The sequence below is a fragment of the Arachis ipaensis genome, chromosome B8, assembly GCF_059453495.1.
Source record: "Arachis ipaensis isolate K30076 ecotype BB chromosome B8, ASM5945349v1, whole genome shotgun sequence".
Classification (NCBI taxonomy): Eukaryota; Viridiplantae; Streptophyta; class Magnoliopsida; order Fabales; family Fabaceae; genus Arachis; species Arachis ipaensis.
This window is the reverse complement of record NC_142443.1, coordinates 6,488,519-6,514,579: the sequence shown is the minus strand read 5'-3', so window position 1 is coordinate 6,514,579 and position 26,061 is coordinate 6,488,519. Positions and strand designations below refer to the sequence as shown.

The window sequence follows — 26,061 nt, the reverse complement described above, 5'->3', positions numbered from 1 at the left end:
TTTAAAAGCTCAAACTCCTTATTTTGTGTTTGGTAAATCAAAAAGACCATGTGTTTATACTTGCAGCTTTTAAAAGATCAGGATACTTTTGAAAGCACCTAAGATAGAGCTTTTCAAAGTTGGCTTGTGTTTTTCAAAATTTAAAAGTCTAATATAACCTCATATGTTAACTAATTTTTAAATTTAATGCTTACATTTATGTCTATTATAGTATTTTTAATTTTTAAAGAGTAATTCTCCACATACAAGTGATTTTCCATACAAGTTATACAAGTCATTTATAAACACGCCGTTTCACGTTTTTTTTTGTGCTTCTTCTTCTTCTTCTTCTTCTTCTTCTTCTTCTTCTTCTTCTTCTTCTTCCCTCTTTTTTTTATTGAAATTTCTTCTCCTCTTTTCGTTTTCTCTTTCTCCTTCATCAAAATCACCAGAAAAAATGAAGAAACATTATTCAAGGTACGTTTCTTGCCTTCTCTTTCTCCTTCTTCTTCTTCTTGCTACACGTTCTTCTTCCTCTTCCTATTCTTCTTCTTCATTTACGTGCTTTTCTCTTTGTTTTCTTTCTTCGTTATTCTCGGTTTCCATTGTTTTTTGACATCAAGCTCTGAAATCGTTTTTTAAGAAGAAGAAGCAGCAGCAGAAGATGAGGAGAAAAAAGAGAAAGAGTTCTGAATTATGCATAAGGTGTATTTCAACGAATTTTGGGTGTATTTCTTAAATTCTTTGGGTGTATTTTTGTAATCCTTTGGGTATATTTCTATAATTCTTTGGGTGTATTGATTTCAAGAAGAAATATACTGTCTCTCCCTATATTGGGTGTATTTCTTAAATTCTTTGGGTGTATTTCTTTAATCCTTTGGGTGTATTTCTGTAATCGTTTGGTTTATTTCTGTAACTGTTTGGGTGTATTTCTGTAATCCTTTGGATGTATTTATAATCGTTTGGGTGTATTTTTGTAGTCGTTCGGGTGTATTTCTGAAGTTCCATCATCTTCAAAACAATTTCAAAGCTTGATTTCAGAAACCATGAAAATCGAAAAAAACAGAAGGAGATCGAAGGCAAAGAGAGAACGCTTTTCCATACAAATCATACAAGTCATTTATATTCACGCATCTTCTTCTTCTTCTTCTTCTTCTTCTTCTTCTTCTTCTTCTTCTTCTTCTTCTTCTGTAACGCGCGTGTTAGGCCCAACTTGTAAGACTTGTAAACAAAAATGACTCGTATGTGTAGCACTCCTCAAAAAAGCTATTTCACCAAACGCAATTGATGTTACTTATGTTTAATAAAAGCTATTTTTTATTTGATTTACCAAACATAAATGTTACAACTTTTAAAAAGCCATCTTTTAAAAGTTAACTTTTATAAGCTATTTTTGAAAAGTAATAGTTTTACCAAACTAAACCTTAGTGAGATGGTTTTCGACTTAGCTGGCGTCAAGCGGTCATCATTCGAGTTGTTTTAGGGGGTGGTACCTGCAAAACACTCCAATGCCTAAGTCAACAAGGGTATTAGCAGGTTTATAGTGTATTAGAACTTAAGTATACTTGAGAGTGTTAGTGTATTTATAAGTGATGAGTCAATAACTACTGTTGGAGTAGTTCTACTTCTGGTGGTGGATAACCATCCTTTTATTTAAGGATTGTTGAGATCTCTCTTTTAGAAGTAGGTGAGAGATATTTGGGGTTAGTTATAACTCTTTTAGAGAGAGTTATCATCTTGTAGCGTTTTGTCCGATCTCTCAAGAGATCAATTATGTGATAGATGTCCTTTGGACTTTTATGTATTTTTTGGTCTGGCTTATGTTTTGAGTTAGGTATAAACAAATATATAATTGTATTTTAATATATGTGTCAAGTGAATTTGGTACATGAATAATAGTATTGTATATAATTTAACTAACAATAATAACGTTGTAAAATGCCATCGATCGATCAAGTTTTTCGTAAATAATGTGTTGTACATCAAAGATGGCTGTAAAGTGTAAACTAATTAACTTCACTTTGTGTGTGAGAGTTAAACCCTAAAATAGTCTCTGAGATTGGTGTCGTGTACTAAAATCGTCTATGAGATTTCAATTGCACTAATTACGTCCTGAGATTGACAAAAATGCACCACTTTAGTCCCTGACCCATTTTCTATTAATGGCGTGATGACATGACTTGATGATGTAGTGTGTTAGTGACACGTGTCACTCCATGATTTAGCCACATGTAATGATATGATGATGTGTTGACCAGTGACACGTGGCATGCTGACGTGGATGGTTGCACCACGTGTCACAATGTAAGAACCCGATTTTTAGTAAACAGACTTTTTTGACTATTTTAAATTTATTTTACAAAATTTTGAACCACGGTTTAATAAGAAATAGTGAGGTTGGCCCAATGGTTAAAAAAAAATAGAAGAAAAAAATTAAGAAAATACCATTAATATGGTCAAAATTGACTTTATAAGGGTAATTAATCCTCCTAAGTCAAGTTTGACTAGTAAATAATAAATATTAGCTTCCCATTGGTTTATTTTCCTTACTAGAGACTTTTTGAGATGGGAATTCACTTTTAGTAACAGTTTTGCGTGCATCGAGAAAAACTCTAGTAACCGAAAACCTCGGAATCAGTGGTCAAAATAATTTTTACCCAACTAAATGTGCCTCAAAATTTATATTAGCTATCCATTCATGATTTATTTCTTTAAGAATAAATTTTAGCCATTAATTATTTTACCACACGGTAAAATTTACTCCGAATCGAATTTCTGACTAGTATTCCGCAAACGACTCCTAGAGACCCCAAATCTTCTTACTTGTCACCCAAGTAACTTATCTCTCCTTCTCAGCCTCTGGAACGAGACTATCTTAGCCTTTCACCCCTCTCTGCTGTGCTTTTAACCTCCAGTAACTAACTGCGGTTAACCGTGGATAAGCTCGACACATAAGCGCTGACCAAGCTTCCTCGTTTTCACGCCCCTTATTCATTGAAGCTCAGCCCTTGTCCATGAAAATTACAGCCCCTTTTACCATCATAAATTCACTAAGACTTTGATTTCTTATTTAAGGAAGCATTTGCCACAAAATTCACAAAAAACTTTACACATTTTTACACTCTTTTGAGCAAATTCTTGAGAGAAAAAGAGAGAAAATTCTGCACACACTACCTGCATTTTTAACCTCTTATCTCACTATTCATACACTATTCTTCAAGTGTTCTTCAAGGACTCAAACCATACAAATACAAACTCTTGCTTGTTTTCACTAATTCTTGCATTTATACCAAAATTTCGGCTAGGTAAACCCTTGTTATTCCTCTTTTCCTTTTCTATTTTTAAAAATAGTAGCCATGATGAATTCTTACTCTCCTCCATGTATAGAGGACTCCTCTTGAAGCAGCCATGGAGCATGCCTAAGGAGTTAGAGAGATTCGAGCTCAAAGTGGTTGAATTTCGACGTTTTTGCGACACTTTCGGCCAAAAACGAAGTTGCACCATCATTATTTGTGCTTCTGCCCTTGTGTGCACGTTTTGAAGCGTGTGAAAGGTTTAATAACTAAATTATATAAGAGGTAAGGGTTAGGATTAGTTAGAGTATGTTTGTGCTTGTTTTCGGTGTTCATATGAGCGTGTGGTGATTTTGTGCTTGATTCTTAACTCTGAAAATTTAGTGATACTTCTCTGTTTTGGACTGTTATTTGAGTGATATATGAAGCTTATTTGCCTCTGAAAATTGTATAAAACCACTGAAAATATTTGGAGCACTTGGGGTTTAAGTTTTAAGCCTTAAAAGTCACTAAAAGTGGATAAAAATGAAAAATTGCACTTCTAAAAATTCAGCCACTAAATGATCATGAAAGTCACGTGTATAAGGGTTAAAAAGAGGTTAGAATACTAATTTTTAATCCTATGAAACAAAGGTGTAAAAGTAAAAAGGGTGTTATGGTCATTTTTGAATAAAAAGAGAGTTAAAAATGTAATTTAAATGAAAAATAAATAAAATTCTGAACTTAGTATCATTAGGGGTAAGATAGTAATTATATAAATTGGTTGAGTCAAAATTATAATTATAATAAAGTTTCGGGTCTAAATAAAAGTTTTAGTAAAAGTTAGAAGTAAAACGGTAAAAAGTGGTAACTAGAATAAGTAAATAAATTAATAAAGGGTAAAATGATCTTTTAGGTCCCTAAGGGTAGAATTGGCACTAATTAAAAGTATTATGAATAATTTGGTCATAGAAAAATATTAGGATTAACTCAGTAACATTTTGACGATAAATCAGGTTAAACAGTAAAACTATAGTATTTAGGGGCATATTAATAAATTTAGGCATAAAGTCAAATTAAAAATTATTAATTAACTTAATGAAGGGTAAAAATGTCTTTTAGAAAAAATATGAGGGTAAAATGGTGAAGTAATAACACTAGTGGTGAAAGCGTCACTAAAAGTCTAAAGAAAACTAGAAAAATGAAGTTATATACAAAAAGGGTAAAATTGAAAATGTACAAAAATTCCAAGGACAAAATGGTAAAATATGTGACAAGGCTGAGATATTTTAAGAGAGGACCGGGCACAAATTTTATTTAAAAAGAAGGGCAGAGAAGTCCCCTAGAAATAAAGTTTATTGAGATGTGCCGCGAAAAAAGAACTGTAAATCCCAAGGTGCTAGAGGTTGTTTGGAGGCGAGTATTTACCCACTGATTGCTAAAACTATGTTTCTCCTTTGTGCGTATGTTATGCGTCAAGTTTTGCGACGATTTTCTGTTGTCACAGACTAGTGGTGTGCTTAACCACATCGACACGTATACACGGACGGACGCAATTGGGAAACCATATCTAGGACAAGTTCCTAGATAACGTCAGGTTGCGGATAGTCAACCGAAGCATGAGTTCATGGACTGCATAGAACTAGACATGCATCATACTTGATTGCTGCATTATCTATGTTTGTGGTTGCTTACTTGTACCTGTGATTGTATTTTGTCTTTGCTTCTTGTACTTTGTGTTTGTTTACTATTCTGCTATATACTTGTGCTTGTACTTGTTTGTGTGACTTACCGACCTAACTGCACGAAGTCTTAGACTTAGGCTGCGGAACCCCATAAGATTCCTGTGTAGTACCCTGCTGGGAACCTTAGGTTCTCACCCCTTACTTCCCCATTCTGCAGATGCAAACTAGTGAGATCTTCTTTGAGTTTCCAGCCTTGCGACTAGCGAGCAGCAGTAGCATTACCGGAGGGTCAGAGCTACTTCTCTTACTTCCACACAGTACTTCCGTGTTTCTTCAGCTACCATGGATCGATGACCAGCAGTAGTTATAATAGTAGCAGCAGTAGTAGTTGTCTTTGCCCTCGCTTTGTATAGACTTTTAGAGGGTTATGTGCTTTTGTAAATACCTATATAAACAAGTTAGAATAGGACTCAGACTAGGGTGACTCTTGTGAGTCGTGGCCTGTTAGTATAAATATGGAGTCTGTAAATATTTTCATGAATAAGCCGTAACCCGGTGTAAAGGCATATATGCATGATATTACTATATTTTCTGTATTTTCTATGCTTCATGTATATATTATCTATTTAACTATTATCTATTTCCTTATATCTATATATCTCACACGTGATCTCGATTAGCGCTACAGGCTCATATGTATTTATTTAATATAAGATCTAGAGTTTTTAGGAAAAGCCGTGTAGTAGCGCCTAGCGGCTAGCATTGGTCATCACGTGCTAGAAGCTGGGTCATTACACATAATGCTATTTGGCCACGTATCTGTTTGTGCCACGTGTTACAACAGTATTTGTCCACGTGTCATCCATTATGTCATAATTATAGATGCACCAAATTAGTCCCTCACTTTGAGTTAACTGACTCATTTTAGTCCCTAAAATTGAATGTCGTGCACCAAACTAGTCCATTCACTAGTTTTTTCTCCTTTTTTTTTCTATAAATTCAAAATTTATCAATATCTTTGAATCCATTAATTTCAATTCTATTTTTTCACATGTTATTTAAATACAAGTGCTTTTATAAAATATTTTTTTTCTTGCGGGTACCTTGAACCGTTGTCTTAGAGTTGACGTGAAGATATTTCAAGCACCCCACTACCATCTCCGACCTCTTTTATCTAGACTGAGGAGGTCGGAGATGATAGTGAGGGTGCTTAAAGTGTCTTCGGTCTAATCCATTTACACACAATGAAAACGTGTATTTCATAAGAACCGAAAAAAATGTGTATTTTTGTTCTTAATTTTTTGTTAAAAACATATTTTTTTATGAAAAAATGTGTCTAATCAATCATGTAATTCTTTTTTTATAATAACATACTTATATATTACAAAATTTACTAATGTTAAATTATTATAGAAAAAAAAATTATATAATTAAAACTAAAATTTTAAAATTCTTTATAAAAGCACTTGTATTTAAACGATATGTGAAAAAATAGAATTGAAATTAATGCATCTAAAAATTAAAAATTTTAAATTTTTAAAAAAAAAATGAGAAAAAACTGGTGAAGAGATTAGTTTGGTACACGACATTCAATTTCAAGGACTAAAATGAGTCACTTAATGTAAAGTGAGGGACTAATTTGGAGTATTTATAATGATGACATAATGGGATGACACATAGATGAATACTGTTGCGACACGTGGCACAAACAAACATGTGGCAAAATAACATTGTGACACGTGTCATAACCATCTACGTCATCATATCACGTGTCACTGGTTAACACATCATCATACGATTATACGTGACCAAATCATGGAGTGACACATGTCACTAACATGTCACGTCATCAAACTATGTCATCATGCCGTTAATGGAAAATGGGTCAGGGACTAATGTAGTGTATTTTTGTCAATGTTAAAGACATAATTAGTGCAATTGAAATTTCGGGACGATTTTAGTATATAACACTAATCTCAAAGATCATTTTAAAATTTAAGTATCTGTGTGTGATGAAAACTGTGCATAATGCATATCATATGGAATATGATAATCTGATATCAATTGACTGAATAATTGTGAATTTTAGTCTTATCATATTGTTAAAATTAAGTGATATTCTTTTTAAGAAAAAATAGATATAAAATTAATGAGCATATAATATATGTTTTTTTTTATTTTAATTTGGTCACCAATAATTAAGTATACAATGAATACATCCATTGAACATATAAGATTACACAGGATATTCACGCCTTAGTTGGAATTCCACAAATAGTGGTTGTAGACTTGTGTACTCAATCATCCCGCGTTCTGCTACCATTCTTCCTCCCTCCCAGCGTCCCAATATTTACTTATTTAGTTTTATTTTTGAATTTTCTTTTAATCTATTCCAAGTATATTTTGTCCAAATTGATATTTTAATATATATCTCAAGCATAGTTCAGAGTAATGTGAAGAAGGAATCAAATGAAAAGAAAAGAAATACTCGTGTATTTTGTCAGAAGCAATGCTTACTGCTATTATAGTTATGTTATTGGGGTATAACTCGGTTTAATTCAGAATTAATATGGATTTTGACAAAGACTTTATTATAAGAGATAAATATCTGTTTTTACTTTTAGACAATTTCGTTGATTTTTAGTCCGACTTACGATGAGCTGACTAGTTTTAAACTTGCATATAAAATTCTACTGAAATTTTGCATGAGCAATGACATTAACAAAAAGTAACCAAGCCAAATAAGAAGAGCTCTATATCTAGGATTGAATAATTAATGTTTGCCATGGTGAATTTCAAAGCTATTGATAAGGACGCATTGCAATCCAAATCGTGCAGTTATTAAAGGAGTGGGTAATTCAGATATATAGGAAAACATTATTATCATTGTACTTAAGAATTCAGATAGGTGACAGTATAAATTAGACTATTAGACATGTGTAAAGGAACATGGTGCCACAATCTTGGTCAAAGTAAATTTTTATTGGATTGGTATAGTATTACATTTGTATGTGTGAAAAGAAAAGAAAAAAAAGAATGAAGAAATAATAAATAGTCAAACACAGACATAGAACCTGAGGAAGCAAAACAAGGTAACGAAGACGGTGAAAGCGACGAACATGGCAAGAGTGTCCATAGCTTTCTCTTTCTTGATCCTCATCTCTCTCCTCTCAATCTTCGTATCACAGAACTTTTCATACCTCTCCTTGGCTTCTCCCACATCCACCTTCTTCCTCTTACTACTCTCCATCGCCCTCTGCAAAATTACCATGCTGTCCCTCCCCATCACGTGCCGCCCATCAAGGTCCTCCATCGTCAAACTCACCTCCCTCACCTGCATCTCCCCGCCCGATTTTCCGCAGCATGTCACCTTCACGGCGCACTGCGCCCCTCCTTCCTCCACGCCCACGGCGTACACCACCTCCGCCTCTCCGGTCAGCCAGTGACGCCGGGCAGACACCGCCCTCCGGCTCGACAGGTTGGCCGCGCGCTTCAGGCTCGGGTCGATTAGGATCCAGCTGAGTTCCAGATTCTCCTGGACGTGCCTGAGCCAGTCGTCGTCGTCTTCGCTTTTGGCGAACTTCAATGGCGTGGGAACCGTCTCGTTGGGTTCAAGTATATCGATCCAGAGAGGGGAGCAGAGGAACCATCCCTTTTGGGTTTCGGTGCGGTGGACGCGGGAAAAGACGGGTTGGCCGTTGTAGTAGATGTCAACGGCGGAGATGAGTTCTGGCGAGGGCGATGGCGGTGGATTTTGGTTGTTATGGAGGGCGGATGGGTGAAGGGAGGGGAAGGAGTCGGAGAAGATGGAGCGGTGTTGATTGGGGAGAGTAGAGATGAGATGTGCGGCAAGGGGGTGGGTGAGGGAGGGCCAGGTGGAGGCGCAGATGGTGGTCCAGAGGTGGTGCTGGGTGCAGAGACGGCGGAGGTGGGAGGAGGAGGCGGCTGCGGAGGCGAGGGTGGGGCCGTCGAGGCGGGTGAGGATGTGGGAGTTGATGATGTCAGAGTGAAGAGTGGTGATCATATCGATATCCATTGAATTGAATTGAATTGAGTGTTAAAAGGGAAAGGGGGGAGAGTGGGTATTTATATTAAGTGACAAGTGTGGAGAGGAGACCGTTATCGTGTCTGGTAGCAACAGCGAATGCGAATCAGTATTGAAAGTAGAGTCAATACTGGTTTATGCTGAATATTCAACTTGGAACCATCCTATGTATTTCGCTCTTACATTTCTTATTCTCATCTTCCTTCAAATTGCATCTTTCTCCACCAATTCTAGTTATTCAACTCTACTATTCGCTCTTACCCAACTAATTATATTATAATTGTATTCGAACTTTCACGGTTTTTTCGTTTTTCTTTAAATAAAACCCGTTTTAGCTTTTTTTATCTTTTTATATTACTTTTTTTGGTAACATTTTGATTTCTAAAGAATGAAATAGTTAGTTTACTTTAATTTTCCACTCAAAATCTATCAAAATTATTAGGCCAAAAAATCACCCACTCTGATCTCTATCTTATAAAATAAAATAAAAAAGATTAATAGTTTTCTGTAGTTTTTCTTTATGATACAAATTAAAATAAAGTAATTATTCAAATATGCCTAATAAATGTTTAAACACCTTTAAGTTTAGACATTTATTATTAATTTGTGCCCTTTTTTTTCTTTTTCGTTTTATATTGATCACAACAGGACCATGGGGTCCATATTTCACTCGGACATTAATAATGAGCTTTTGTTTCAACTTTCAAGCACCACAACTTTCAGCACATGTGAATTTGTGAAAATATGGGGAACCAGAAATAAGGTAAATATACTTGAATCTATTTCAATAAACGGAAAAACATAAAATAAAAATATAAATCACATGTCAAAAATGCAGGCAATAGTACGTATGTTCTACAAAAAAACACGTGGCCTCAGAAAGAATCTCTTGATAAAATGCATAACCATCACGTTGTCAGATCCAGCGTACCATGAACCAAAATATATGGATGACAAATAAAACAGAAATTGCAATTCACAATGTTGAAATCATTATATTAGTGTTGTACGATGAAAAACGTTTATAAAAATAAACAATCAAATAATAAGTTTTAGGCTCCCATCTATATCTCTATGTCTGTATTTAGGCCACATTAATATGAAGATGGTGCATGGTGTCCCGGCTCAGGACGGTGCCAATTGAACAAATGCTGAGTCATCTCAGATTACTATTAAGCCTAAATTCAACAACTACTAATGATAATTAATGACGATGTTAAATAATATTATATCATATAATTAAAAAAGGTTGTTATTAACCGTGCCACTGTGAAAAGCATTGTATGTACACAGACTAGACATTCGAAAAATACAAATAAGCCGCCCCTAGAATGAATATTTTCTACATACTAATATTTATCATTAATTTGTTAAGCCCCACCTGATCTATTCGTTGAATAACAATACATTGACATTGCATCAACTATGATGTATCCCAATAGTTAATTAGCAAGAGAGAAAGATAACGCGCTCGCACGTCGTACACAAATTTGCATACATTTATAGCTACTACATTATGGTGCAAGTGGCTCTCTTGTTAGTCTCTTATGACTTATTATATCCCCCTTCTAGAAATGTGTGTGTATATATATATATATGCCGTGTTCTTTCGCAAACTAATAATTGACATTTATGACTACGTTTCGCAAGAGAGTAATGCCACAAACTTAAATTTAAAAGAATGGGGGAGCGGGTTCAGAATTATATATATCTGTGTGTGTCAAATTAAAGAGTTATATAGTTACAACTTACAAGATGGTATATTGGTATTAGTCTTAATGATTAAAAGGAAAATATAAAGAGAATAATTATTGGTTTACTTTTACTCTATTTTCTTACAACAGTTGATAGACAAGTAGTGAAGAATGTAAAGCGATCTTAAGAGGTGATGATGAGGGATGGTTTTGACTTTTGATTGATACGTATATCCACCAATAATACAACGCAATTTGCTTCTATTAGTTGCTAACTAGTTGAGGACTCCACTGCGTGTTTGTACTGGTTCGTTTAGAAGTAGTTTCATATAGATAGACGACATATACCCTCCAAGGCTTTTCGATTTGTACAATTGCATGCGCACCAATTTTGTGTGTATGCTTATCTGAATGTTCATACGCGTGCATTTTGCTCAATATCTTTGGTACCAAGTGGTTCCACCATCAATCAATGCAACTTCGCTTCAATATTAATATCTTGACTTTTTGGTTTTTGGGTTAAGTAAGGTATTAAGCCCATCTCGAAAATTGCATCATATACCATGCATGTCACCAATCAACTTGAATTTAGTACAAGCATACACGATCATATGATATAGTATTTTTAGAAATATTGAATTAGTATATTTTATATTTATTTTGACACAAAAAATACAGGAATACTAACAAAAAAATATAATTTGTTATAGTTTATCGTCAAACAAAATACAAAAATACTAATTTTTGTATTTATGTTCTTTGTGTCTTATTTTAAATGTCTTGACCTATTCTTAGAATCAAACCCAGTCTTAGAGTCGGGTGATTTTGTCCATGATCACTTGGACATCTTGAAAGTAATAATCAGTAAATTGGTACAGGATATTCAAGGCTTATTTGATAAGGACCTGGCCTTCTTCTGCGTATCATCGCTTTTATAAGACTTAATTCTGCATAATAGACTTGAAACCATAAAAGGCTAACACTAAACTACGGATAAGGCTACGATATAATAATCTTCTTGGTTAAATATCATCCTATTGTTAATTTATTAGTATGATATTTACGTGATTCAACTTGCAACTGTTGTTTCCTTCTTTTTTCTTTTTTGGTTGGGAAATAAGTACAGTATTCAAGTGCATTCGTGTGAACTGCTCCTACTTAAATAGCAACCTCTTTAGTTTTATATATTAAATTATAGATGATGAGTACTTTTCTTCAACTAAAACATAGAGTAAGCATAAGTTAGCTGCAATAATTCATATTATTATTACAAATAAATTAATTAAAGCACCCAATAATGGCTCTTAACTAGCTATATATAGATGCAATTGAAACCAAAAAGCTACTAGTACATATTTAAATAGCAGTTAGCACTTAACAGCTTAATTGGTCATGCTTTAAGATTCTTTATGCACCCCATCGCATTGACATTTCAAAAATTAGCTAACCAATCGATAAAGAAATTAAATTAAATTTGAATTGATATATATAAGGCATATAGTTTAATAATTTATAAACGAATTCTGAATTGTTTTGAGCATCAACTACAGTGGTCAAATTAAGTGTATCATTCAGTATCACCAGCAATTACATACATGCATCTATCTTGTTAACTACTTTCAAAGACAAATAGAAGATATTATCTGCAGTAACTCGTGATAAAGTCAGAAACAACTATAAAACGTGCGTGAGAAAATACAGTTTCATATCAATAATATCTTCATTTGCTGATATTTCAAACCGTATTATAAATGGTGTTTCAGACTAATTTGGTCAATCAAACTTGGCGCCTTGTATATTTTTTTATATAGTATACTATACTTGTTTGAATCAGACAAATCACTTGATGATTATATCTTGTGTATAAAAATGACTGCGTACAAAATAGGAAATGAATGAACTATAATAAAATTACAAAATAATGTGAGAGCAAATATATGTATTTCTAGGCAATGAGTAATAGCTCAAATGGCATAGTCTCCCCATACTCAATTAAGAGGTTGCGAGTTCGAGTCTCTTATCTTTGGTAAAAAAAAAAAAATATATGTATTTCTAGCATTCTTCTGCTTTTTATTTAATGTTGTTTGATATTTAGTATAGTCACGTAACTGCATATTAAAGTCAGAAAGCTATATACACAAAAGGCAAAAGCCATGCGGAAAATAAAATTGTCCTAATCTCATTCTCGTGCGTGCTTTCTTTTTCTTTTTCTCATTATTTTCAGTCAAAGTTGACTTATGGCGTGTTCATATTTTGGATACAAGTCCAATATTGCTTCTTATCTATAACAGTTTCGGATATACACATTTTCGTAATGACTTGTTCAACCTTAGATAGTTAGATTGTGCGTGTGCTAATTGGGGTAGCTCGAGTGTTTAAGACGAGACTAATTTTAACTGTTTTCATATTAACATTGAAAAATAAACCAAAGTTAAAAATAGAACAAATGTGCAATTCTTTTTTTAATTATAGACAGATGTCTCTGCATGTTATCATGATGTAGTTTCTTGATGGTAAAAAACCTAACAGTAACAATACTCCTAATTTAAATTTCGAAATCAAAATAGCATGTGTTCTAATATACCAAGCAGTTTTTTATTTTTTTTTTTTATACCAAAGATATGAAGACTCGAACCCGCAACCTCTTAGATGAGTACATTAGATGAGTACAGAGAGTTTATACCATTTGAGCTATTACTCATTGGCCTAATATACCAAGCAGTTACTAGAGACATGAAGTTGCAAATATATCCACTCTTTTATAACAAAAATTAAAGGCTCCCTTTCAAAATTTAACATTACATTAATATGGGAACGGGGGCATGAAACATAAAGTAAAATACTTTAATGAAATGGTTCTAGCTACTACTGCTGGAATTAAACTATTTGAGGGACAGTAAAAAGTATGATCAGTAAATGGATCCAGTCTATGATGTTTGCACACCACAAAGTAGCAACATAACCCAACAACTTGGAGCAAAGCAAAATTACCCAGGAACTCAGTAGCAAAGAGTAAACAATTTGAGGGGCAGTAAAAAGTAGCAACATAACCCAACAACCTGGAGCATTGAAGAATAACACAGGAACTCAGTAGCAACGAGTTATCCTGAGTGAGAAAACTAGACTAAATTCTAGTTGCACTGAATGGCTCAAAGCTGCGGCATCTCGCTAGACGTTTCCACTTGTCAGTCGTCGCCCCATGTCGATGGCCCTCCCATTCCAATTTCTAATAATGGATCTGACTGAGACTCCATGCTCTTTGTCTTAGTACTCTTTCGCTTGGTAAATGAGATCGATGTGCTATCCACCTGTTTTGCATCCTTAGGCACTTTCTCCTGTTTCATTTCATCAACATGATTAAGATTTTCTGTATCTCCAGTATTAAAAAGCTCCACAAATGAAGCTTCTGCATCATCAATCACATCAAGTTCACTTTGTTTCTCATTCTTTTGTTTTTTCTTATGTTTCTTCTCGATCCTAGTAACATTCTCCCGCGGAGCTAATTCCTTGTCCACAGGATTGTCATCATTCTTGGGCTTTTTCTTAGTTGATTTCTTGTTATGATCTGTATTTTCCTCGTCAGTGACTCTGACTTCCTTCTTGAAATCATCAACAGTTTTCTTCTTTTTCTTACTTGATTTTCTCTCAAATTCAAGATCACCAACAACTTCAGCATGATCATCCTCATTCTCACCATGGAATCTTGCCCTCTTCTTGTCTTTGGTGCTATCTTTCATATTTTGACCTACTTGATCTACTGAAAAATCATTACCACCATCATCGTCACATTTCTCATTCTTTGCATCTTTATCTACTGGTCTAGCATTGAATATACGAAGTTTTGGCAGTGCTTTCTTAACCTGCAACATAGCACCATGGCTGTTTAAGGATGAAATTTTAGAAGCAAGTGTGAATTAACATAAGAATAGAAAATAAAAGGATTACCTTTCTAGTAACCTTCTCAATCGAAGCAACTGGATTTCCTTGAAGATTGAGATTTCTCAGATTTGTGAGGGATTTAAGCACCTACAGGTGCAACAACAACGATGAAGATACAGGGGTTGGAAAGTGTCTAGATAATTATGAAACATTAGACAAAGAGAAATGCCATATATGTATACTACGTCAAACCTTTAGTTCTGACCACTTTGTGATCACATTATTCCCCAAATCTAAATTCTGGAGCTTTGAATTCTGTGCTAATTCATCTGGGAGAGACTGAGAATCCAAAACGTAGCAAGATGTTATAAACAGTAAAACCTAAAAACTCTAAGCAATAAAGTCATTAAAAAATGATATGAAAGCACATTATGGAATATTGCAACAGCAAATTTTATCTTGAACTGGAATTGAAAAAGGGAAGTCACATTCAAAGCACACCTGAATCTCATTGTGGGCAAGGCGGAGTTCTCTCAACTCTACACAAGACTTGAGTGAGCAGTCTATTCCCTGAAGCTGGCAATGAGAGAGGGAGAGCTACAACCAGGAAAGGTTTATGAGCAATGGGAATACAATACTGAAATAAACATTAATGAAGGAGCTTCACATCTTGAGGAACCTTTACCTTTGTGATAGATTTCACCTTTGTCAGAGCCCCACCAATTTTCCTGATTGGATTTTTGGATAGAACTACATGAGAAATTAGAGATATTTCAGGATTATTCAAATGCGAGCTATCCCATTAGGTGAGTTCAGAAGTATTGGAACTCATAGGAAACAGAGAGTATGGTAATTCTTACCAATGGTGTTCAATTCTTTCAATTCATCAAGCTTGCAAATGGAAACAATCTCATTTTCTGCCCAAAGAAAACATACAAAAATAGGTAAGAGCAAAGGGAGAAAAGAGGTTCTAACTCCTTCAAAGATTACCGAAATATTCTCACAATGTTCCAAGTTCAACCTTCAAAGTAGATGGTCAGCAAAAGAAGTCTTACCATTCAAAATCAGTGCTCGGAGGCTAACAAGCGATCTGACCTCATCCATAGATCTAAGCTTATTTTTGCCTGCATTTAGCACCTGGTTCGTATATACATACAAATGTGACTCCTAAATCTTCAAGAAGTTTTATTAGAAGAAATCAAGCATAAAAGATTGGTTGACTTGAAATAAGCTCATCACTTCGAATACACACATAGGCAAACAGCAAAGTACACAAATGGAGGCAGAAATGTACAATAAAACTCAACAGAATCCACACACCAGTAAGTAGCAGCAGCACAAGAAAAGCTAATAACTAATCTTACAGTAGTTTTCAAAATAACCATAAAAATTTTAATAAACGAAGTCTTAAATCCAATAATAAGGTACACAACACACAGGACTAGCAACCAGAAAGAAGTAAACTAAATTCCCAAGCTCAGGTGATATTAATATTCACAAAATGCAGCTACTTACAGTGAGCTTAGTAAGCCCTTGAATTCCTTCCAAGGTTTCTAATTTGTTCTCCAAAACGGATAACCATTTCAAATTAACGCATGACCTCAACCCCTGCGGTACCATAGATAAGAAGCCAATCAGAATGCCCATAAGATTTATTCTTTCAGAAAAGAAAGAAAAAGAGAGAGTACCTCTAGTGAAGTTAGGTTGTTGAGTTTGAGGTCGAGCTTCTCCAGATTGCTGAAGCTGGACAAACAAGAGACCTGGGCATTTACCAAAACTGAAAAAGTTAATATCTTTGGTGGTTCCAAGTTGAAATAAAAAAGAGTAGGATGGAAGCCTAACATCTGAAAGTGCCTTGTGATTGAGCTGAAGACTGGTAATGGAACTTGGATCATCGCCATTGTTGTCCTTCAATACTTGCTCTAAGCTCAGGCGAGCCATTGATTCCTCTCACCGATTCAACCCGAGAGGCTTATAAGTTATAACTAATTCTAAGGGCATTAAAAACCCTAGCTTCCCTACACCTTTTTTTCCCCAAAAAAGTTAAATAATTATTAATTAATTATATTTAAGCAATTTTTCTAATTAGCTTTTCCCATGTCTTGTTGTTTTGTGTTTACAAATTAGAAATATTTTTAGTCACCAAAAAAAAAAATTAGAAATATTTTATAACATAAAGCACATCCTTACGGGAACTCTGTTTTTGATTTTTTGTATATCAAAAGAATCATAGGAAAATTTCAATATCTATAATTTTCTTAATAAAATATAATAAATAGTTAAACCCAATTTTCCTTTAAAAAATGTATAACATTATAACAATAACCTTCTTTTGAAACAGCCTTTTTAAACTTTTTTTAAAACAAAAATAATAATAAATAGCGAGAAATTCTTAAAAATACTCTACAATACATATGTTTTTTTTTTACCTTTCACTTTGATATTAAACATATAAGAAAGAAAAATAAAAATGATAATAAAATATAATACAATATTAAATTTATAATTAAAAAAATAAGTATAATTTGTTTTTTATACATAGAAAATGATATAGAACTTGTCATTAGTTTACCATTATGTCATGTAAATTTTAAGGTTGAAGTTGTGAGTTGTGACAGCGGATAATGTTACTTTCCAAAGTGAGATGATAGATCACTCATCACTCTACTCAGCTCAGATATTTTTTGACCAAATAACACACAATTCTTTCTTTACACTGAAATGAACAATTAGCCTTTCATCCATCCATAATGGACGCTCTTTCAAGGATTGGATTCTTACCCTCTTCTTCTTCTTCTTCCAACCTTCAGCTCCCCAGAATTCATGTCTTGTCTCGTTTCCCAAGTTCTTTTTCCACTTCTATTTCTCCATCCGTCTCAGTTTTAAGAGCTGCTCCTCCTTCAGGTTAGCACTTACCACCTCTCTTCTTCATTTCCCCATGTTTTGAGAATTCAGATAGCGTTTTTGTCTCCTTTCTGTGGATAATGCTTCCCCATGTATGCTCTAGTTTCAAGCTTTCATTATTATCCTTTAATCTTTAAAAAGAAATAAGAGGTGATATTTGTTTGTAATGAAAGCTAATGAGTTGAAACTCTTTGATTATCAGTGACAGTGAGTGATGTAGAGGAGGATGTCTTGCAAATATTTCTTGAGGAGAGAGAAGTCAATGGGGATTTCATATCAAGGCTGTCTGATATGTTATGGCAGAGAAAGTTCAGAAGTACTTCTCTTGAATCTTATGATATTGGCAACACTTCTCAACAACCAGGGCAGGTTCAGTTTCAAACTTGGCTTCCATACATTGTTTCATTGAATTGCTATGATTCAATTGTATATCATGTTGTGTATGATTTCATTGATCAGGCAATTCAATCACATCAGATGCTTGTAATATTTGTAGATCACTGAGAGTAATATTGATGATGATGGCTTTTTGAAACTTTCAAGAACCCAGGAGTGGGTTTTAGGTGAAAATTCTGCCCCAATAAACAAGAAACTGAATGCTAAGGTATACTTTTTAACATTTCTAGAACTTCATTTTGTGTTTTATCAGATGAATACTATGGCCAGCTCCCCTTTCTTCAGTCAATAATTATAGTAATTCAATCGTTGAATAATAGAGGATGCTTGTCTTCATGTATACTAACAGATGTTGCAGGATAGCAGCGAACGACGGAGGAAACTGAACATTCTGAAATATGAATCTGTATGATACTTATCTTGAAACTCAGTAGGTTTATTGTCTCAAAGACAATGGTGTGATGTTATCTGAGGCATGTAGCTTTGATTAAGCAATTGTTGTTCAGATGTTAAGGAAGCTTCTGATTCTTTTTCATGATTTTGTAATTGTAGCTCAAGAGGGAAATACTTCTCATATCCATAGGTATTGGACTAGCTTGTAGTGGATATTGCTTCATAACTTTATCAGCACAGGTAAGCTCTTTGTTTAAATAACTATTTTCTCTTCTGTTGCCAAAAAGAAAGAAAGAAGATTTTACAACTTGCTATCAAAGTTCATAAATCATACAAAGCTAGCATACTGATTCTAATCTCTCAATCATTTTTATTGTTGCTTTATGATGTGGAGGCTGCTGTGAGTTATGGGATTGGAGTTCTTTTCAGGTTTGATTTGCATTTATTTAATTTTCTGTAGTGAATGTGATTTCTTTTTAAGTAGGTGCTTCTCTATGTGGATGAGAAGAAAATGGCAGCTTGTTTTTCCAATGATTGTTATGGTATTTAATTAAACTGATATAATCTGCAATGCAGTTGCTTGTATCTTCGGCTATTGTATCAACATGCAGATAACCTCTCCACTGAATCTGTTGCTCAGATATTCAGAAAAAAGAAGCCCAAGAAGTAAAACTCAAACTTGTTTACAATTTCATAATTACTAAGGGGTCTATTTGGTTTGAGAAAACATTTTCTGTTTTCATTTTTTGTATTTTTTGTTTTCAGGATTTTATAGAGAAAAAACTAAAACAATAAAATCTTATTTTCTTTTTTCATCTTATCTTCACAAAATTCTTAAAACAGAAAATATTGGAAATAAAAACATAAAGAAGTTCTTATGTTGTTGTTGATCATCCCTTGTTTTGATAAACAAGTTCTTATAAACCAGGATTGGTATAAGAAGTGAGGACCTACAAGATTCATTGGAGCGGTTGATAAAGGGTTGTAGCATGTCCCTCTCATCTCCAAGGCTTGTGATTCCGGCAGCAATCTATGGTATTTGGGTTCTGTCCCATCAGTATTTTACCAATGATTTCTTTGATTTTCAGGTAAAATTTGAAACTTATGCTATAAAACATTTGAAGTACACATCACTAGACAAAACACATGGTCATTTGCATTAATATATGTTGTTCATTTCAGCTTGTGCCAGCCATGTTTGGGATGTTTGTGTACAAGGCTGCAGTTCTAGTTCAAGTTTATAGAGACAATGAAGACTTGCAGTTAGTATTTCCAGAAAATGACTTACTCAATTGAATGATATTTTATTTGAAGGGAAATGAAGAGAGCTATGGCCAAAGCTATGCACTGCTTAAAGCCCTTCAAATTTCAATGGTTGAGGCCGTTGTTGGCATAGTTAGAGTTGGTTCACTTGAGAATTATAAAATATCATTAATGATATCCATATATCCCTGTTTTTTTTAGTATCAAGCGCTGCATCAAAATAATGTAATATGAAGAACAAATTATTCCTGTAAAATCCTAACATCCTTAGGGTACATTACTTATTTTGTCGACGATTTTTTCTCCGTCTTCATTATCATCGTTGGCTCATTCATTTTTGTTCATTCTTGTGAATTACTCGAGCTCAATTTCTTGTCTTACAAACGTTATAAAACAATTTTTAACGAAAAAATTTATTTGAAGTCCTAGCTCATCTATTTAGTTATCTTTCTACCTTCTAAAAAAAGTTTTAAATTTCTTATCTTTTTAAGTTAAAAAAAAACATTTAAATTTTTTTCTTTTAAATATTAAAAAAATAATTAAGTGGATGAATTAAGACTCCTAATCCTTATTCTTTTAACAATATTTAAAACATTAAAAAAAGATATACCACCAATGGAAGTAAATAGTGGGAGCAGCTTATCTCTACTTTCTGGATGACAAAATGTACAATAATCAAATAGTGCCACAACTGGTTTATCACATTAAAATATATAGGTGTCGTCTACTCCATCAGACACAATGTGATGCTTACTATATTACTTGCATTATGCTGCACAGTCCATTTTCATTCAAACAACGACCCCTGATGCTAAGCAAGTCTTCAACATACAAAAATAAAATAGACAAAACAAGGCTCAATAACAACACCATCACCCCCTCTACAATTTGGAGATTTGCTGCAGTCAATGAATCAATCACCATATTTTGTTAAATCAGTTCCGTATTTCTGTAACCATTCATCGCGGTCTCTCACCATTTCCTGCCATGTCATATATATATCACAATTACAGTAGCTATGGCAGATTATTTGCAATCAATCAGTTTTTGGAAGAAAAAATAAATGACATTTTCAGGAAACTTAGCTAGATCCAAATGGTCAATCACAACACACCCCATTTTTACATACATGCCTGAAACATATCAGAGTTCAAGAAGCAATTAAAGCCTGGCCTAACTAGTATACTAAAAGTAATTCAGCCGGAAAAGAAAAAACACTTCCTTCAGCAATTTGGTAAATAGACACCTCATGAAATCATGATTGATGAGCGTTCAACAGCGCTTTATATACCATATCAATGAATTGATTGTCCTGCAAAAACAAAAAAATGTATATATATATATAAAAGACACTAGAAAATAATAAATGCTTCCTATTCATGGCAGAGAAAAGAATACAACAAGTTCATACAAACTTGTTTGCTTCCTATCAGTCATGCTTATGATCATTATAGTTGGAACTTGGAATATCAAGCACTGGTACCAAAAGCAAACTAACCTGAACAAGCACAAGAAGCGCCTCGCGGACCTTTTCTCTGGAGATCACTGGACCAAAGTTTGGAAGAGAAGCTGAAGTGGGGGTAAGTGAAGGTGGTGGAGTTGGAGGTGGAAATGGTTGTAGCAGTGGAGCACCGTATGGACGCTGTACGCTAACAGCAGGATGAAGTGGAGGAGCGGTAGGTGTGGATAAAGACACAGGCGGGACCACCATTGCTGAAGATGGGGGAGGAACAAAAAAGGAAGAAGGCTTCACCAGGTTTGCAGCCCGCTTGTTGCTGTTATTGGATTCAGGAGCATCGTGTTGGGGCAGTAAAGGAGTAGATGCTGAAATAGAGGGTGCCTGCAAGGATGGCACAGTGGGAGCAGCAGCATGACTTGGCACGGAAGATGAAGAGATTGTAGCAGAAGACTGATAAAGTTGTCCAGTAATTGGAGCATTTGCAGTATTCCCAATGGCCATAGCTTGCTGCAATAATAAAAGTATCAGGAAATATTAACCCAGTCAGACTTGAGTTACAAAGGTTTAACATACCATGAAAAACTATGTTTGCATATCATTGTGCTGAATATTACAGATAAACGATCATGTGCAGGATTATATGGGTCCACAACAGATGATGTTAAACTCAGGTAAAATATAGCTCACTGTAGAAGTTCAATAGAAAAACAGATGATCAGTGACCTTGGATACGTCAAGTACAAAGTTGAAAACGATTATTGGTGAAAAACATTTTGGACTACTATAATATTCAAGAGACTAGATAATTAATCATAGATACGCGAGAACACACCATTATTTTCTCAACACTTTGCACTTCCTTGCTTCCATAGATGATCCCATCTATGACCAATATTCAAATGAGGAAGCCATGGCATAGTCTCTTTCTGAGAGTTGCAATTCTAAATGCCAATTCGGCATGAAGAACTACAATAATGCCATAGACATCAGTCCTATGGTTTATTAAGTTTGTCCAAACAAGTCCAGCAATCAGCAAAGGCAAATAATGTGCCAAAAAAAAAAGGGACAATCAAATAAGGTTAAGACTCCAAGATATATCAATCATAAGTTGAATCAATTTATAATGAAATACAAAAATAGGCAAGAAAAAATTTTGTCAAGCACCACAGAGAATCCCAGAAACAATTAATCATCTCCCTGGGCCAGTGTCATCTCATCATATCATTATGTTTGTCAATAAATTTGAAATCAATAGAAGACTCTGTTGACAAATTTTTAGACGTAGAAAATGGAAATTAAACCCTCCACTATGGCACATACACTGAAGAAATTTACAAATGATGGATCATCGACAGCATCAGCTACATTGGAAACATTTAATGCTGACGGTTCAAGAGGACCATCCATAACTGCCAACGTTGGTACTGCTTCAAGTTCCTCAAACTCACTGCAATAAATGTAAGAAAAACATCAATACTAGAATTCCAAAAACACCATGTGCCAAGATCCACCATAATGATTAATGTAAGCTTTTTAAGCTATAATCCTCCAAGCCTAAATGATATAAATATTAAGCAGCAAGAAAACTGATAATGTAACAAGGCTACCCAATATTTTCATATCAAAGATCTTCCTTGAAACATGCATATGTGGTGGGAGTATAGAACATAAAACATAAGCAATTTATACATGTTGAAAACAATTGATTAAAGAATGGAGTCAAACAGACAAATGATCTTATCACCTCTCCCAACCAAAAAAATTAAGATAACCATGTCATAACATGGCCTTGTCATAAGTTGCTAGTCATTAGACCTTGCATGCAAGTTAAGCTCACCCAAGATAAAATCAAAAATGTAAACCAATAGTACATAGGGGGTCTCTCCATCTTAGTTTGTGTGTTTTGTTTTAGAAGTTAACTGTCAGAGTAAGTTAACCTGGTCTGTTGTTTGTAGTTAGTTAGAGACAGCTGTCAGCAGCTTCTCAGTTGGTAATTTATACAAAGTTGTAAGAAGTTGCACTTCTAAGTGCTACTATTAATACATGGGCCTGATGTGAAACTTATTCAACTCAATACGGACAAGTCTCAACCTTCAGAATCAGCTCACTTTTAACTTTTCTGTCAACTTTCTCACTCTTTCCTTCATATGATGTAATAGAAGAGTAGAACACCATATGAACCAGAAGAAAAAAGACATAATAGATAAAACGAGCCCCACGATCCATGGGAACAGGATAAGGTAGTGGCGCCAGATAGAAACATAGTAGTATTATTACCTCTTTGTAGAAGACACCTTTGACTTTGGAGGCACCTTAGCATATGCATTAAGGATCCTGAAAACCAGCCAATTTTAGGTGAATAACACAATTGCATGAAAATAATAGAAATTGGAGAAAAATTTTGCTGTTAGACTAATGCATAAGTCACAATATCAATTATAATAATTAAAAAAATTGCAAACTATCTATGTGTAACTCGGCATTTCCATGTTTCATTACCTGTTAAAAAGATTTGCAACCTCTTCACATTCACGTGCATTATAGAACCAGATGCCATTCACTTCTTGAGCAGCATTTCTATACAATAGATAAGGAACCTGAACTTCATACTCGAAATCCCCCAAAAGATTTTCCACCAAATTTTCTGCTTATGCAGACAGACCAGGGTTAAATATAGGGATATTTGGAAGTTCTCAACCACCATGTACAGTAGCAGCAAAGTATATACCTCACCCACAAAATAATGTCTACAAGGCTTATATTTACAGCTTGCATAATTACTAATTTCACTTTAACTCACAATATTGACTGCAACATAACAACTGTGGTGGAATTCCAATAGCCAATACCTAAGCCCAAATCCTACAATATTAGGGGGCAAGATCACAACTAATAACTAAAATCGTGCTCTATCTCTGACCAGGAAGCATATGAAAAAAAAAAGAAACTTAATTACGTTACCGACAAGAACCCAAAATGAGAAAATGAGAAATGATACTCGCAATACTAAATTTCCAACAACCATCGCACCAAACCATGCCTGATTGCCTCAAAAAGGGACAAGAAAGGCGAAATTCTTTCTATAAAATAATAAAAAAAAGTTTGTTGACGACAAAAAAACAAAAGCAGAAGGACTAACTAACCAGTATTGCGACGGTTCATCACAATAAACTGAAATCGCGGTTGCGTGTTCCTGAAAAAATCAAACAAAAAGCAATCGGATCGTGGAATTCATGAATTGTTGCGATATGATGAAGGAAAAGGAACAAAAAGTAGACCTTTTGACAACGAAGAGGGATCCCTCGACGTCCTTGCGGCTCTGCAAACGGTAATCGCAGAAAGAAGAGAGAGAAAGCGTTAGAGAGAGAGAGAGAGAGAGAGAGAGAGAGAATGGAATCGATGAAAGGAAGGAGATTATAACGGAACGAACCCATTGGGAGAGGTCGATGTTGAACTCGTAGAAGGTGACGTGTGCAGCGGTGATGAGGATTTCCTCGACGAAGGGGTCGATGCGCTGAAGAACAGTGAGGTTGAGGAGCTTGGTGCTGTGCTGGTCGAGATTGGGCATGAGCTTCCCGTTCTGAGACATTTTGGAACCGCAAACACAAACCCTAGAATTTTGCGGGTTGGGTTTGGGGTTTGGATGTGTTGTGTGCCTGAGAGTGAGAATGGAAAAGGGGGAATGGAATGGGATGGAGAATCAGAGAAGAAAGAGAGGTGAACCAACTCAGCTCCTTGTTTTGGAGTCGTCTATCACTCTCACCTTCTTCCCCAAGCGAAATTAAAACCCCCTATTTTCCCGCAATTACCAAAACAACCTCTTAACTAATTTACTACTTTACCCACTAGACACTACTATATAAAGTACTATGCTTTATTTAATTCATATACATGTACATCTAGTTTCTTAAGATTATTATACTTTACTTTATATGTACTCAAATTTTTACTTCGCTCTATTTTTATATAACAAATTTAGTAAAATACAACTTTCACAGTCTAGTTTTTTTATTTTAATTATTCAGGTGGGTCTATGTAATTTTATCAAATTTATAATTAATTTTTTATATTTTTTTAATTAAATTTTTACACTATTTTTGATTTTATAATTAAATTATTTTTGTGTTAAAAAAAATAAAATTAATCGAATATTGTTCTAAAAAATATGTGATTAAAGATCCAATTAAATTTTTAATTGTGGATATTTTTAATTTGGATAAAAATATTCTATTAACTTCAATATTTTTTACAATAACAAAATCCTAATTACAAAATTAAAAATAGTGTGTCAATTAAAAGGAAAAAAGCACAGCGATCTAATTGCGAATTTAATAAAACTATAAAAACCAATAGAATAATTAAACCATTTTTTTCCTTATACTTTTAACTCTATGTAACTTATTATAATTGCTTTTCGATAAGATTTTTAATTTACAATGCATAGTTTACAAAATAATTTTTTTCAAAAAATAACATTTTAATAACAATTAAAATATAATTAAAAGTTGTGAACAAATGGTAAATTATATTTAGTCTAGATTGTTATCCTTGTTTAATTTCGTTATATTAAATGTTATTTTTAATCATATATGTTTAAATAGAAAAGGTAAATAATAAAACTTTATCTCAAGAAAATCACTAATATGTATTAATCCGTCCTAATCTGAACATTTAAAAATCAAACACTAGCCACTTAGACCAACTCTGTTGTTAATTAAAACCATGAAATTTTAATATTAACCAAAGTGATATTTTCTAAGTTTATTTAAAAAAAGAATTCAATAAATGCAAAAAAATATATATTTAACATCTTAAATATAAAAAAATATACTTACATTAAAAGTTAGCATAAAATCTACCACTGTATATTTTTATTTATTTATATATATCAATTCAGATATTTTCTACTAAATAATTAATTAATAAAATAATCAAATTTATTATAATATATAAAATAATTTTTTTATAAAATATTAAATATGTATTTCTAATTTTCTATATACAGCATAATAGTTAATTGATGGCTAATTTTTATCGTATGCTATAAGTGGCCTTGTAAAAATATTTGATACATTTTATGTGATAATAATGA

General features: G+C 33.8%; 4 protein-coding genes across 7 annotated transcripts; 1 reads left to right on the top strand and 3 right to left on the bottom strand.

Annotated features, from left to right (window-relative positions):
* Positions 1-7,899: 7,899 nt before the first annotated feature.
* On the bottom strand, positions 7,900-9,230 carry LOC107614130 (F-box family protein). Its single transcript, XM_016316354.3, has one exon. It carries the CDS (start codon positions 8,970-8,972, stop codon positions 7,992-7,994), a length of 981 nt encoding a protein of 326 aa, XP_016171840.1. The 5' UTR covers positions 8,973-9,230; the 3' UTR covers positions 7,900-7,991.
* A 4,184-nt stretch (positions 9,231-13,414) lies between these two features.
* LOC107613799 (Leucine-rich repeat (LRR) family protein) lies at positions 13,415-16,592 on the bottom strand. Its single transcript, XM_016315954.3, has 10 exons — positions 16,397-16,592; positions 16,243-16,314; positions 16,070-16,162; positions 15,610-15,691; positions 15,415-15,471; positions 15,240-15,304; positions 15,056-15,151; positions 14,807-14,893; positions 14,621-14,701; positions 13,415-14,535 (listed from the first exon to the last, which is right to left on the bottom strand). Exons 1-10 carry the CDS (start codon positions 16,493-16,495, stop codon positions 13,861-13,863), a joined length of 1,407 nt encoding a protein of 468 aa, XP_016171440.1. The 5' UTR covers positions 16,496-16,592; the 3' UTR covers positions 13,415-13,860.
* A 521-nt stretch (positions 16,593-17,113) lies between these two features.
* LOC107614143 (NF-kappa-B inhibitor-like protein) lies at positions 17,114-19,829 on the top strand. Of its 3 annotated transcripts, none has more exons than XM_016316369.3 (9): positions 17,114-17,458; positions 17,661-17,827; positions 17,955-18,062; positions 18,204-18,260; positions 18,407-18,487; positions 18,642-18,676; positions 18,824-18,913; positions 19,176-19,335; positions 19,430-19,829. In XM_016316369.3, exons 1-9 carry the CDS (start codon positions 17,305-17,307, stop codon positions 19,541-19,543), a joined length of 966 nt encoding a protein of 321 aa, XP_016171855.1. In that variant the 5' UTR covers positions 17,114-17,304; the 3' UTR covers positions 19,544-19,829. The 3 variants fall into 3 exon arrangements, with proteins under 3 accessions (XP_016171855.1, XP_088352995.1, XP_020964364.1); XM_088496869.1 differs by having other exon boundaries at positions 17,176-17,458; positions 18,213-18,260; XM_021108705.2 differs by lacking the exon at positions 18,204-18,260 and having other exon boundaries at positions 17,184-17,458.
* A 361-nt stretch (positions 19,830-20,190) lies between these two features.
* Positions 20,191-24,823, bottom strand: DCP1 (decapping 1). 2 transcript variants are annotated; one of them, XM_088496868.1, is made up of 9 exons: positions 24,400-24,823; positions 24,248-24,288; positions 24,113-24,162; positions 23,469-23,613; positions 23,247-23,303; positions 22,290-22,416; positions 21,009-21,476; positions 20,757-20,822; positions 20,191-20,492 (listed from the first exon to the last, which is right to left on the bottom strand). In XM_088496868.1, exons 1-8 carry the CDS (start codon positions 24,556-24,558, stop codon positions 20,766-20,768), a joined length of 1,104 nt encoding a protein of 367 aa, XP_088352994.1. In that variant the 5' UTR covers positions 24,559-24,823; the 3' UTR covers positions 20,191-20,492; positions 20,757-20,765. The 2 variants fall into 2 exon arrangements, with proteins under 2 accessions (XP_088352994.1, XP_088352993.1); XM_088496867.1 differs by having other exon boundaries at positions 20,191-20,643; positions 24,400-24,801.
* Between the last annotated feature and the right edge of the window lie 1,238 nt (positions 24,824-26,061).

What these genes read in the sequence shown, in the direction of transcription:
- LOC107613799 (XM_016315954.3), bottom strand. Translation starts at nt 16,495, where the DNA reads ATGGCTCGCCTGAGCTTAGAGCAAGTATTGAAGGACAACAATGGCGAT. An exon ending in GAAAGAATTGAACACCATTG is followed by an intron (nt 15,305 to 15,414) that starts GTAAGAATTACC and finishes TTTCTCATGTAG; the next exon opens with TTCTATCCAAAAATCCAATC. An exon ending in TTGCCCACAATGAGATTCAG is followed by an intron (nt 14,894 to 15,055) that starts GTGTGCTTTGAA and finishes TTGGATTCTCAG; the next exon opens with TCTCTCCCAGATGAATTAGC.
- LOC107614130 (XM_016316354.3), bottom strand. Translation starts at nt 8,972, where the DNA reads ATGGATATCGATATGATCACCACTCTTCACTCTGACATCATCAACTCC.
- LOC107614143 (XM_016316369.3), top strand. Translation starts at nt 17,305, where the DNA reads ATGGACGCTCTTTCAAGGATTGGATTCTTACCCTCTTCTTCTTCTTCT. An exon ending in ACAAGAAACTGAATGCTAAG is followed by an intron (nt 18,063 to 18,203) that starts GTATACTTTTTA and finishes GTATACTAACAG; the next exon opens with ATGTTGCAGGATAGCAGCGA. An exon ending in GGGATTGGAGTTCTTTTCAG is followed by an intron (nt 18,677 to 18,823) that starts GTTTGATTTGCA and finishes TCTGCAATGCAG; the next exon opens with TTGCTTGTATCTTCGGCTAT.
- DCP1 (XM_088496868.1), bottom strand. Translation starts at nt 24,558, where the DNA reads ATGTCTCAGAACGGGAAGCTCATGCCCAATCTCGACCAGCACAGCACC. An exon ending in TCCCTCTTCGTTGTCAAAAG is followed by an intron (nt 24,163 to 24,247) that starts GTCTACTTTTTG and finishes TGATTTTTTCAG; the next exon opens with GAACACGCAACCGCGATTTC. An exon ending in CATTTGTAAATTTCTTCAGT is followed by an intron (nt 21,477 to 22,289) that starts GTATGTGCCATA and finishes TTATTATTGCAG; the next exon opens with CAAGCTATGGCCATTGGGAA.